General features: G+C 42.5%; 1 protein-coding gene and 1 long non-coding RNA gene across 11 annotated transcripts in view; one reads left to right on the top strand and one right to left on the bottom strand.

Annotated features, from left to right (window-relative positions):
• Positions 1 to 13846, bottom strand: part of CASZ1 (castor zinc finger 1) — a 180860-nt gene that overhangs the window by 34292 nt on the left and 132722 nt on the right. For 5 of the 10 annotated variants that reach the window (XM_072156443.1, XM_072156453.1, XM_072156446.1 and 2 more), the window contains exon 1: positions 3423 to 3678. The exons of 4 other annotated variants lie outside the window; for them this stretch is intronic. In XM_072156443.1, the coding sequence (XP_072012544.1) occupies positions 3423 to 3471 (49 nt within the window). In that variant the 5' untranslated portion in view covers positions 3472 to 3678. Of the gene's footprint in view, positions 1 to 3422; positions 3679 to 9360; positions 9451 to 13846 lie in introns of those variants that run through there. One more of the 10 variants, XM_072156452.1, reaches the window with a different exon arrangement.
• LOC140135244 (uncharacterized) lies at positions 2662 to 8277 on the top strand. Its single transcript, XR_011856490.1, has 3 exons — positions 2662 to 2755; positions 3289 to 3414; positions 8190 to 8277. It is a non-coding gene; the product is annotated as an uncharacterized lncRNA (long non-coding RNA).

The following is a 13846-nucleotide window of genomic DNA, read 5'->3' as shown; positions in this document are numbered from 1 at the left end:
TTAGAGCCAAGTTCAACTTTTAATTCACTTGAGAAATCTGTATCAGATCCGAATCAGAGAACTGTCATTTGCTTGGTAATATCACAAGGCAGATTTTGTAGAAGGGACATGTCTAAAAACTTGCAGCATATTCATTAGATGAGTAAAATGTAACTATTACCTAGAGGAGTTTTCCTACAAACATCAGATATCCCATTATATGATATTCATATTTTTAACATTTTGCTTTTCTACTTTTCCTCTTCACTTCTCACAATCTTTCCTATGTAAACTTTTGTTTGGAATTGGGACAAAGTCATAGGGGGCGCCACAATCCCTCCTATAGAGGGTAAGGTAATTCAAGCCAAGACTCTTGCAATTACTTTCCTTGTCAAGTTTTCATTTTCTACTTCCTAAAAGCTTTCAATTGAAGAGCTTCTGGCAGTGAGAAAAACAGATTATGATAAACATGAAAATGTTTTATGAGAACTGGACTCCTCTGCACTGATGATAAATATGAGGGGGGGGGGGAGGTAATTCACAATGTACAAGTCAGCAGCTGTCAGAGTAGCTTCAATGCACAGAAAGTCCATTTCCTATAGATTTGTATTGTCTCTCTGGGTGCGGTGCTCACAAAACTGTTAGGAAAAAGTAAACACAACTTGTACCTAAGGTAACTTCAAGTCTCCTTCCAAACGGTCTGAAGCCTCCCCCTCCCTCCAGCTCCCACCTGTAATACAGCCAGAGCCTTGTATGCTGCTAATTCCTGCCTCAGGCCCTGACAACCTGTAAACAGGAGGTGGAACTTGGGCTGACATTTGTTTGGATGTGTAATAATCTGCTTTTCCATCACAAGTCACCTCATCTTCTGGAGGAAACACATTCTGCTATGTATCCTGCAGAACATTAGACGTAGTAAACCCCACTTCTCGTAAAGGTGTCTTGTGGTCACTCAACTGGGACAGTGTCACTTTGTAAAGCTGGAACTATGTGGATACAATTTAAGAAGATTCCTAAACTATCAAAGTATTTTAGCATTTTAAGATGCACAAATGATATTCATGTCTCTATTGAGGGGCTCAGACTAGCGTATCCATTGCACGTCCATAAAAAAAAAGTGCCTGCAGTCCTCTCTTTGCAGTCGGTGTTGTATCCGCGTCCGTTTCACATCCGCAAAAATAAAAAGCGAAAACTAGATTGCAAAAAATTATCAAAAAACTGACCGAACACGGATGATATTTTAGCACTGTACCTATTTTTTTGGGAAATCTTTGGTCCACAGATGAGCAAAAAAGTAGTGCACTACTAGGTTTATTTTGCATGGGTATTGGATCAGTGACATAAAAAAATGACATGGAAGAAGTCCCATAGAATACAATGATGGGTCACTGTAAAATCAGAAGCTGAGCCCTGGTTCTGCTGATATGTGTGCTGGGTTCTGGGCACAAGCTGGCAAAGTCATTTCTTCTATTATATCTGAGTAGATATTTCGGTGTTCGGTGCTAAAATGTTCAATACATGGCGGTAACATATACAGTGAACTTGTCTTCATGTACAGAAAATAACACCTAAGAAAAATTATAAAGAAATCTGAAAACATATCACTGTAAATGCCCAGGTTTAGGATGATCTCAATATTGTAATTCCTGCAGCCTGTATTCTAATGTATCCGCACACATTAGGCACTCGCCATGTTGTAAACACGTATGATGTCACGCACAAGCGAGTGACTGTTGACACCATAACGTAAATTTCTTCTCCAAGCTCCTCCCAACCTCTGGGGAAATCAGACTAAAAGAGGCTAATGCAAAGCAGTCACTTTTCCCCCCCTCTTTCTCATGACACTGTTCACAAAATTTATTTTCCAACTCTTCTAATCTTTGGTACACAACCATTTAATTTGCATAACCCAGCCCTCTCGTAAAGCACAAGGAAAAAAAAAAATATCTCGGCACTCGTTTAATTAAAAAATGTAAATTTGCTGTCATCTTGGGGCCTGGTGAGTTAGGGACGACAGTGGCATCTTTTACTGCTGACAGCGATGCACTGAACGTGTTTTGTGAACTGCAGGAAAATGAGATGATAAGGGACATGTGTGGACGGAGGCCCAGAACGCCACAACCTTCATCCTTGTCACACGCTGCCGGGGAGGAGGGGGTCTCACACTTCTCCATGCAATAACATCATTCATCTCACAAGTGCAGAATTCTATAGTAAAATTTACGTATTTGCCTTATACATAGAATTATGCTGATGGATTGATGGACCTGATCAGTACCAGATACATATTATCGTGTATGAGAGAAGTTTATCACAGTGGGGTCCAGCTCCTAGAACTCATCGTACAATGAGAGTTGTAGTCCAACACCTGGAGGGACACATGTTGCACAGAAGACACCGCTGCTGGTTCAGGGTCTTTGTCTTTGACAGTGAACCTTGTCCATCACTTAAGTCACATCAATAAATAATGGATGATACATGAAAGTTCATAGCAGAGCGTTCCATGTCATTCACACTTTGTGGATATCAGAAAGTAGATGAGAAAGTCAGAGGCTCGGTATATGGGGCGATGATCTCAGACACCAGTGCCTTTTTGTTTTTTTGAGGCTGAAACCGTGATCTCCAGGGTGTGATCATAGTCACCACGGAAACCCTGAGACACATGTGCTGCTGCAACCGTCTCCACAGACAATGCCTGAAGGTCCAACAGCCTGAGACTGACTACAAGCCCCCGACGCCCCCTCTACCTGAGCTCCACACAGGACAGGCACACAGGGTACCTCCCAGAGACACCTACCTTGTCCCAAATTCTCACAATCCCCTTGGCTTACACAGACAGAAGTATCATATAGAGCAGGAGATAATGTGTACAGCACAATATAAACAGCCTGAGACTGACTACAAGCCCCTATGCCCCCTCCACCTGAGCTCCACACAGGACAGGCACACAGGGTACCTCCCAGAGACACCTACCTTGTCCCAAATTCTCACAATCCCCTTGGCTTACACAGACAGAAGTATCATATAGAGCAGGAGATAATGTGTACAGCACAATATAAACAGCCTGAGACTGACTACAAGCCCCTATGCCCCCTCCACCTGAGCTCCACACAGGACAGGCACAAAGGGTACCTCCCAGAGACACCTACCTTGTCCCAAATTCTCACAATCTCCTCGGCTTACACATACAGAAGTATCATATAGAGCAGGAGATAATGTATACAGCACAATATAAACAGCCAGGGATCCCCCTGCAGGACCTCCAGCATCCTATCCCCAGGTAACCCCAAACACAAAACTTTTCTACAGGAAGAGGATGGAAACTTACAGTAACAATCTAAAGAGAAACAAGAGCCGTAGTCATAGTGAAACAACAGCCACCAGCCCAGTGTATGAAAACTTCTAATGCAGGCTACGAGGATGGAAGAGACAGAGGTACTCACCATAGTCAGAGAGTCCAAAGCTGAATTCACTTAAATAATCAACTTTCATAATACTTAATTAGGATGTAATTGAGGCTGCTGTGCTTCCCGGATCACAAGTAGTTTGCCTGATGTCACAGTGTGTGTGTGGGAGCCGTGTCAGTGCACGGGCAGGGATTGGCACAGCACTGCTGGCACCGCCTCCTGCCGGCCTCACCAAGTGCATAGAGGGCAGGTGACAGAGCGCCGAGTCCCTGCCTCTTCCCCGTGTGTGAACAGGCGCCTCTCCGCTGGATGACAAGTGAATGGAGTTACTGTACACAGGCGGCCGGAGGCTCGGGCTGCCCTATCAGGGTGTCACAGCTCTGGCAGGGGCTGTCCTTCCTGCTACACACAGCGCCGACACATCCCCAAACACACGGGAGCCCGGCACTCACCCGCCACATGGCGGAGACCGGCAGTGTGTACAGCGCCGTACAGGAGGAAGCGTCTCACATGTGCGGCTCTTCACAGACACTAATCTACAAGAAGCCGCATCAACTGCAGGTGCAGACACTGCCCCGCAAACTGAGCAGCTCCCAGATACCAGACTCTCCCGTTATTACTGTCCTGTATCCCTGACACCATCATAATCTACCCCCCCCCCATAATACTTTCCTGTATACCTGACACCATCATAATCTACCCCCCTATACATACTGTCCTGTATACCTGACACCATCATAATCTACCCCCCTATACATACTGTCCTGTATACCTGACACCATCATAATCTTCCTCCCCATCCATAATGTCCTGTATCTACCCCCTATCCATACTGTTCTATATACCTGACATCATGATAATCTACCCCCCTATCCATACTGTCCTGTATCCTTGACATCATCATTATATACCCCCCTATCCATACTGTCCTGTATACCTGACATTTTGATAATCTACCCCCTATCCATACTGTCCTGTATACCCAACATTTTGATAATCTACCCCCTATCCATACTGTCCTATATACCTGACATCATGATAATCTACCCCCTATCCATAATGTCCTGTATACTTGACATCATGATAATCTACACCCCCTATCCATAAGGTCCTGTATCCCTGACATCATGATAATATACCCCCCTCAGTCCATACTCTCCTATATAACTGACATCATGATAATCTACACCCCCTATCCATACTGTCCTGTATACTTGACATCATGATAATCTACCCCCCTATCCATAAGGTCCTGTATCCCTGACATCATCATAATATACCCCCCTCAGTCCATACTGTCCTATATACCTGACATCATGATAATCTACACCCCCTATCCATACTGTCCTGTATCCCTGACATCATGATAATCTATACCCCTATCCATAATGTCCTGTATACCTGACATCATGATAATCTACACCCCCCATCCATACTGTCCTGTATACCTGACATCATCATAATATACTGTCCTGTCTCGCTGATGTCTTGACAATCCCCCTGAATCCATACTGTCCTGTTTGTTAAATCATGATAATCCCCCCTCAATCCATACTGTCCTTCCTGCTATATTTCACTCTTATTACATTACCTTCTTTATTTCCGTTTTGACACAGGGTTATAACTAAGACCACAACATCCTGTATTATGACATGACAGGCTGATCACTAGTCATCATCATCAGCCATTCATGTCTCCTGTGCAGATGAAGCATCATCTATAGGTCTAGTTCATGCACCAAAAAGGAAAATTCCGGATCCAGCTAGGTGCAGATTAAAATCGCCTTTATTCGATTTTCAGGGCATCCATCAGATAAAATACAGGTGGCATGGTATAATCGTCAACGCGTTTCTAGCACATACAAGTGCTCTTAATCATGACAGTCATGATTAAGAGCACTTGTATGTGCTAGAAACGCGTTGACGATTATACCATGCCACCTGTATTTTATCTGATGGATGCCCTGAAAATCGAATAAAGGCGATTTTAATCTGCACCTAGCTGGATCCGGAATTTTCTTTTTTGTGGACTACATTGCCCAGCAGTGGGGTGGATCCGTGCTAGCGGACTAAGTTGCCGCATGATCCAGGTGAGCTGGAGGACTTTTTGTATATCTAGTTCATGCACCCCCTGCACAAGCCACCTATCTCCTGGAATAGTATAGGTGTATAGGAGTTCTCACCTTGTGGGGCGGGTGTGCAGCCAGTGTCATGTACATGTTGTGATTTCCTCCTTGTTTTGTATAGGTGAGTGATTTATGTAAAGTTTACAGACCAAAATAGTACTAGTCTAATTTTGCACTCTTAGCCCCCCTTTACACAAACCTGCTTTATCTGCAGAAATGGAACCACGTGCTGATCAGATCCCATGGACCAAGCATAGTGCAGTGGACGTGAGTCCTTGCATCATAGTGATATATGTATGATGCAAGGAGTCTATCGGCAGTGATAAGTTTATGGGATCTGACAACACACAGGTGCGTTTTTTCATGGACCAAGCACATTCTTGTGCAGGGGTCCTAATTTTGACATAAAATGGCACCACCCCTCACTCACAGGAGGCTCTCTGAGTATTAACGCTACTAGATCATGCTGAGGTGTGATCCTGGCTACTGACTGTTCTGTACTCCTGACCTCGGGTCACCCCTTCACTTTCTACCTGTATCTTGACCATGACCTGCTGATTTCCCGTCATGACCCTGGCATACCTTTGACTTTCAATCGGTGCTGCTCATACTGATCTATGACCTGACTCTCTACCTTGTGAACTCCTGCCCCTGGCTTAGATGTGACCCTGTTTTGCTCAACTGTTCCTTACCCCAAAGCTTACATCACATTAACTGGTCCAACTTCAACTTTTTAAAGTTGTGCACCCATAAAGTGCGTGGTGTGTGTCATAAAATCAAAATAATTGTAAGTGTCCTCTGGGTGTTCCTTTACTGTAAAGAGTCCTCATCTCTCTCATGACAACAAACCATCCATCTAGGAGACTGCTAGAGCTGTTTTGACCCAATCAATACACAGACCCCAGGAAACTACAGATATGGCCCAGTTCACACCTGCTTTTGGACCTTTGTTATTCTCTCCCATCACTAAAATCAGATACGTTACACTATCCTTGGATTGCAATGAATTTATAATGGCCTTTGTTAGTGCACCATTTCCATTAGGTTTCTGTTAGTTGAGACATGAAAAAATAGCTAATTTCTGCTCAAATAACAGCAGCACTAACAAAAGTGCTGGGAATGGGCCCTAATGGAAACTATTAAAAGTCATTTGAAATCAAAGGACGTTTTAACATACCTGTTGGACTTACAATATTATCGTTTTAGTGACGGAGGATAATAACGGAGGTCCAGATTCAGGTGTGAACTGGGTCTGGTGCAGGAGGAAGGAGACCTGCCCTCTCCGTTAAAAATGTTCTATATTTTACGGCACAGCCTGGCTCGGTCATGGTGCATTGAGGACTGATTTTGCAAGCTCTGTGTGGATTCTGTGTGCGCTATATAAATATAGGAATTATTACCTCATCTGTGAGCAGATGCCATAGACGTTTTTGGCGGCCCGGGATTAAATTGTACAACCGTATCACCAGCCCCAATATGGTGGTCTTACACCTACTTAGCTCTAAACACTGTTCCCCTATCCTAGAACAGGAGCTTGTGTAGGCCAATCCATGACAACTGCGCCATCAACCTATCCTGTGAATGTGGTTCATGACAACCCTTCTTACTCATAATGAAAGGGCCACCGCAGGATTGAGCAGAGGTCTACAAAATGGCATCTGAGAACCTCCAGAATGGCACTATTCAGGTAAGTGGGAGCGCAGAATTGTCTCCATAATCTGTGCTGGCTCCAGGTATAAGGCTTTCTATCTTCCCCTATGAGGGCCATGGTCAGGGCTGGGTGGTAGATATTTCCTCAGTGACTAGTAATCTCTCTTTTTTCCAGTATCTGTCTTTACATTACTCTAGTCCAATTTACAGTAGAAAATCAGGTGCCTTGTATATAAAAAAATAATTACAGATCCTATGCAAAAATCTTACAATATTTAAAAAAAAAGGAAGAATAAACAAATTTGTCAGGAGACTTCAACAGGAGCCAATTAAGGAATTATGGAAGAAGAGTCTCTAAGTACAGTAACATGATGGAACGTCGTGGAGTGTCTTGCTGTTTATTGGACGCCTGCTGTGTTTTCAATAATGTACGTCTCCTGCGTGTGGTGTGTGCGAATTCTCCTATCCTACTACATAGGTGTAGTGTGTGTACCAGTTTGTGCATGTATGTAAGGCTGTCTTTGTGTACTAAGGCGTGGCAGTGTGTTTACATAAGCGCTGTTGGCACACTGGCCTCTCCGTCTCTATAATCCTGTTAGCTGGCAGCCTCCTTTCTCTAGGCTTCTTAGTGAGTATTTGTAAACTAGATATCTAATGGAAAATTATAGGAAAATTATAGTGAAAGCCATGATGAGAAAATCAGATTACCCCCAATTCAATTCTGCCATCCCAGCCCACACAGTGCGTTCTCCATTTTTTTTCCCATAAATGCCAATGCCAGGGGTCCCTATAATCAAATAAAATTGAAAATCATCTTCCCATTAAATTCAATTAGCTGCAATTTCTAAAGCCTATCAGAGATTTTAATTACTAAATTATAAAATTCTCCAATGCTAAATTGAAGACCCGAAAAAAAACGTGCATCTTTGCATTTCAGTGAAAAATACAGGATGAGACCTTGAATGGTTATGTATCTGCATCTTCTTATCTGAATGTGACAGTGTCTCCCTGTCCTCATGTAATTACAGCAGCCAGTATGCCGGCATCGTACCCTTCACGAGGACACAGTGTAACCCAACCATACCTGTCGCTGCGCCTCTCCTTCCTGCCCTTAGGTACAATACTAATTGTAACTTCATTGTTGTCTATAAATATGTAAATGAATAGTTATATCAATATTATTCAATCAGGACACAAACACAAAGCACTTCCATCTGCATTGTCATAGTTGAAGAATTTCTGGGGAGGGGGTGCTATGATAATTAGAAACCACCCCCATTGGTCTCCATCAGCTGTTATATACAGATACTTTGTATATTCACATTTAGACCATGGCAGAATCTGATGTCATTGTGACATCACGGCCCCTATCAGCACATGGTGCACATCATGGTAGCACACAAGGAGATGATAAGAGCCAAGGATGCACACAGTTTGTTTCCTGTGTGAGAACATAAATAATCATTTCTGACAAAAGGTCAGAATTCTCAGTGGTAACTGGATGTAACATGTAATCCTACACAAGATTAGCTGGATTATAGGCAGGATTCTGCCAGCCAAATCCCATCTAATATAAAACCGATGAGACAGTTACCAGTTATTCCATAACCTTAGCAGAATAAGGGAATTTTTTTCTCTTTTTCTACAAGAGATTGTAACACTGTAGTAATGTAATTGCTTTCATTAAGAAGGGATGTCAGTTTTGGGGATTCCATAAAAATCGCCATCCTCTTCCATTGCCAGGGAAAGTGAAAGGGATATGAAGATTGTGTCCAGAAAATGGGTGCCATTATCTGAATGTTGGGTACCATTTTACATTTATATAACATATGGTTCCAAGGATGTGACTATAGTCATGTCTTATCAATTATACTAAAAAACCTTCAGACAAGTCATCAAATAGAAGTAGATGGATTATATAACCTGATAACATCTAAATGACAGTCTTGTATTCTAAATGATTGTTGCCATTACTGGGGTGTGCCCCCCACATTCAGCTTCACACCTAGCAAGGCTACCACTCTTCTTCATCAGCCATACAAATATACTAGTATCAGAGTGAAGAGATCTTCTACAGTCTTCTGTGTCCTACTCATTGAGTCACAGCAAACATACAATGTACACACTGCTATTTACACTTGTCAATGTGTCTTGGCTACCAAGCTGACTGTAAAATAAGGGATATGTGGTTACACTCACCTTTCCTTCATGTTATCCGCCATCTTTCTTGATGTCACAATGACATCATAAGGTTTCTCGTCTGCTGCTCCCTATGTGGCTCCTGCTCCTACTCAGAGTTTCAGCTCACACAGTTTGGGCAGTTGCATTTGGCAACAAGCAAATAAACACACATTAATTATACTGGTAAAGGTTTTTTTTTCTTCAAATAAAAATAAAACTGGTTGGACTTGATTCTCCTGTTTAATTCTTCGTCTTTCTTACAGAATTAGTAATCAGTTTCAGTTGAAAGCTCCCAAACTTAAACTTCTCTTTTGCAATAGGACAGTTGCAAAATACATGGAGTACAGTGCGGCTTTGTGTCAGGTGTACTATTAGATATTGAGTATTTTATGAACGTGTGAAAAGGATCCCCACTGTAACATAATAGACATAGTGACAGCAGTGATGGGGGGATTGTAGAGACCTTGTGTAAGGGCTATTCCATGTAATCCAATCATCTCAGCCATTGGGCACATTTACTTATCCGTCCGGTGGAGTTCACAGAAGGTGCATTGTCCAACAATCATGCACTGTTCCGCGATTCACAAGGATCGTGCACCCAATATCCTGCATGTGTTGCTTCCCAGCTTAGGTCCGCCGGAGTTCAGCATCTTCTTCCTGGTGTGCATAAGTGCTTTGGATTGCGACACAATTTGAATGTTAATCAAATCAGTCGGATTGTCCGACGGCACGCCCCCCCCATTTCTGTCGCATGAAAGTCAGCGCATCCGCGCCACAATCCCATTGCATGCGACGCAATCCCCTGCTAAATACTTGTCACAGCCGTGCAATCCCAAAAAATGTCGGAAAATCCGACTAAAGTGCGGTCGCGGCACTTACTAAATTAGCCCCACTTACTTTCCTGGCCTTGTACAACAGAAAAGGAAGTTACTACCTGAAGACCCAACTATTTCTATTTATTGCAATGTCCTGCACATACATCAATTAGAAAGTCATTGGAAAAAAGGAAAAAGTAACTGTTATTTGAATGTATTTCTTGGCATTCTCTTCCTACCATGTGTCCAGGTGATATCTCCTCTTTATATAATGTGTTTATATGTGTTTATGTTATTATGGTAGGCTACTGACACACAGTAATGCTCTTTATACATAGTACTGGTCATGCCTTACCTGGAGTAACGATGCACAAAAAAATTTCCCAATGGGGTTAATAAAGTTTTATTCTATTCTATTCAGATGGTCTGAATATGGGCACTTGATTATAACATTAGGTTATTATTATGACATCAGTGGGGGCTCTCAGCACCCATACCAGGTAATTGGCCAAGGACTACATTCTCTTCATTGTTTACACTGGTCCAACTCACAGTTAGCAGTGGTTGTTCAGGGTACTGTAGCTGTGTAAGATTCCACTGTGGTCTCTTTCCAGTGACTCTCTAAATACCAAATTTACATGATTTGGCTTACACAGAAACTATGGGGGGAATTTATCATACGCAGGCAATTGTATACTGGCGTGTGATGCAAGCCACAATCTCCCCCGCTGCAGCAAATACAAGACCTCCTGATGTATCCATTGGGTGGCTGCGCAGCCAGGTAAATGTAGTTTTGCGTAAAAACCAGCAAACGTTAAGTGGTGAGTGTTCACAGATTTTAGTGAGTGTGCAGGCACGCTACAGGAACGCCCCATGCACCAGCACGCCCACATGGTGTGAAATTGCAAGAATAATCACAATTTCTTGCAGTGTGCAAGAAATTGTCATTATTTCAATGCTTCTACACCAGAAAACTAGTGTAGAAGCAATGTTAAATCTCCAACTATGAGACCATGCAGATGTCTCTCAGGACCCTAACGCTGCAGAAAACAGTGCTCACCCACTGATCCACCATGTAGGCCATAAGGACAGCATATGGCTGAACGTTTCACAAACGATATTACCCCATGTATGGTAAACCCATTTTTATTGACCAGGACGTATAATCCATCCTTATGTAATAAGTGAGCACATTTCCTTACATAATTGTATGTGACCGATAGTTGTATATTCTTCCTGCTCCAGCACAGACAAGGTAGAACCGTAAGGTCCTGATGTCTTTGTGATGCGCAGCGAGCTCTCATTTGGCGTATTCATGCAGCTGAGGATCTACAATCTTATTGCTTAAATACGCCTTGTGTCTACAGTTGTTTACAAAGCAAGAGAGCAAATCTAAGCACTGTCTCTTTGTACTGAACAAACAACATGGAACAGAGACAACGTCGCAGGACTGTCACCGTGTATGTGCGAGGCTGTATGTTTGTTTGCTACGGCACAGCAGCCGCTGGCTTTGGATTAGTTGCTGTATTCCCCCTCCTTTCCCCTCCGTACTTTTTTTGTTGTCTGACAAACCTATCATATTTTCTGTGTTTAGCAGACCATGAATTAACCTTCATACCAGTTACAGGGCTATTTAGTTCCTGCCGCAAGTAATCACCAAACTTTCGCTGTCTGCTGTGCCTTTCTCTAGCAGCAAATCTCAGCACATCACTGCAGACTGGTGTACAGTGTCCCCACCGTACAGATGAGGCAGAGCTGAAAGCGTTGGGCAGCGCATAGTCTGCTGCTGGGGGGTCAGAAACATTTCATTACCTGTAAATAGTATATATTACAAACTACCATATAAATATATATACTGCTATAATATCAACATTTTATGACCAGAACTACTGGCAACGGATGAGAATCTTACCCAACCTGCTCATTCTTTGAAACGTTTTTAGGCTCATAGTTCATATTCATCCTCATGGTTCTTGTTGGGGTAGTATTGCAACTTTCATAGTCAAGTGCATGAGATGTATCAGTGAAACTGAATTATTCACAAGGTTTATGAAAACCTGTGTATGAGTTGCCTGTGACTCAAAATTTATTTAAGTGGAAGGTGATGGTGCCAGATCATCATAAAATATGAGAACTTGGACCTTTTCAGTAGCAGGAAAATGATGCTATGTGGACACACTGTGGAATGGCTGAAGAAATTACAAGGTGATCCCACAGTAACTCTGCTGATATCGGCTGGATTTTAATGTTGTTTTACCACGCGTTTCTGCTGAAACCAAAGGTTACAAATGATAGTATTTACAGGGGGAGAGATCAGTTCCATTAAAACTATGATGTCAAATAGTGAAAAGTCCAGTTGCCCAGGGTTAGACTAAACTAAACTGAATTTTCTGAAAGATTTCACTTACTTATAGGAAGCAAGCTATACTTCCCTGACCCCACCAGAAGAAAGTGGGTCACCATATATTACCAGGCCAAACAGTGCACACAGCGTCTATGAGTACTCTCTGTGTATTCAAAGACACACACACAGCATGAAGCTGTCTCATTAAAGCAACTTATTGTTCCTCCTACTCTACCGTAATGTGCTAAATATAAAGCTCCTTTAGCAAGTGCAGGCTACCCAGCCCTTCATAGCATGCAATGTGGATTAGCCCTCTCTGATCTGACGCTGTGGTGCCTATATAGCAATAGCATACCACCTGTAAGTCATGTACACTACTATCATTAGAATAACCCAGGACAGTAGGCTCTGCTGTGCGAGTGAGCATACAGATACTACTACTACTCCACTGGGAGTCATTTAGAAAGAGTTTATTTTACAAACAAAATAGTAAAATAAAAATAATCATAATATGTTTCCTTTCCCAAATAAAGTTCTTAAAGGGGTTGTTTGGAATGGGGCTTTGTGTGTATAGGTTCAAATAACAAAGAACCTATATTCTCCTCTCTCTTACAGTTTGGTGCAGTTTGTGCCTCTTTTTATATACACAGGCACAGCGGTGATGTGTACGTATACAAACAGAGGTTGGCAGTGATTGGCGCCACTGTGCTGGACTGCACCGGCGGAGTATAGGTTCTTTGTTGTTTCTCCCCGGCATCTAAATAAAAAATAACCAATCCCAGACAATTCCTTTAAGTACAGAGAAGTGGAGTTTTAGTATGCCCATCTGGAGGGTAATCTTTTGGTTTCAGAACATGTCAATAATCATGGACCATGTTTTGTCAATTTGCATTATGACCAGTGACCAATTTCCACAAAGAAACGATCAAGCCATATAAGTTCAGAGTCCTGAATGTAATGTTTTACAGAAATACTGCTGCTTGAAAATACATAAACCAATTTAGCCTGTGCAGTGCTCCCTTTTCCATGGTGCAAAAGAAAGGTACGAGGTTTGGAGGATTTAGTGAAGGAATTTGATATTTTGCAGGCATTAATATATTTTCGACATAGAGGAGGATTTGTTGGGATTACTTTGAGGTATTAGTATTCAAAAACACTTCCGCCCTAACAAACTATAGCCCCTTTTTTTCCCAGAAAGTTAGTGGTCCCTATTGATTCTGCTTAAAGGGGTTGGCCAATAATAGCAAACTTTACCCTGTTAAAGTTTGCTGTTTGCGCTGAGAGCCACAGGTCATGTGAATCCCAGGCAGCAGAACTCAAGACTTCCTGTGTGTCCTGTGTATCA

Source organism: Engystomops pustulosus, chromosome 6 (assembly GCF_040894005.1).
Source record: "Engystomops pustulosus chromosome 6, aEngPut4.maternal, whole genome shotgun sequence".
NCBI lineage: Eukaryota > Metazoa > Chordata > Amphibia > Anura > Leptodactylidae > Engystomops > Engystomops pustulosus.
The sequence above is the reverse complement of the archived record's forward strand: the minus strand, read 5'-3'. Positions and strand labels throughout refer to the sequence as shown.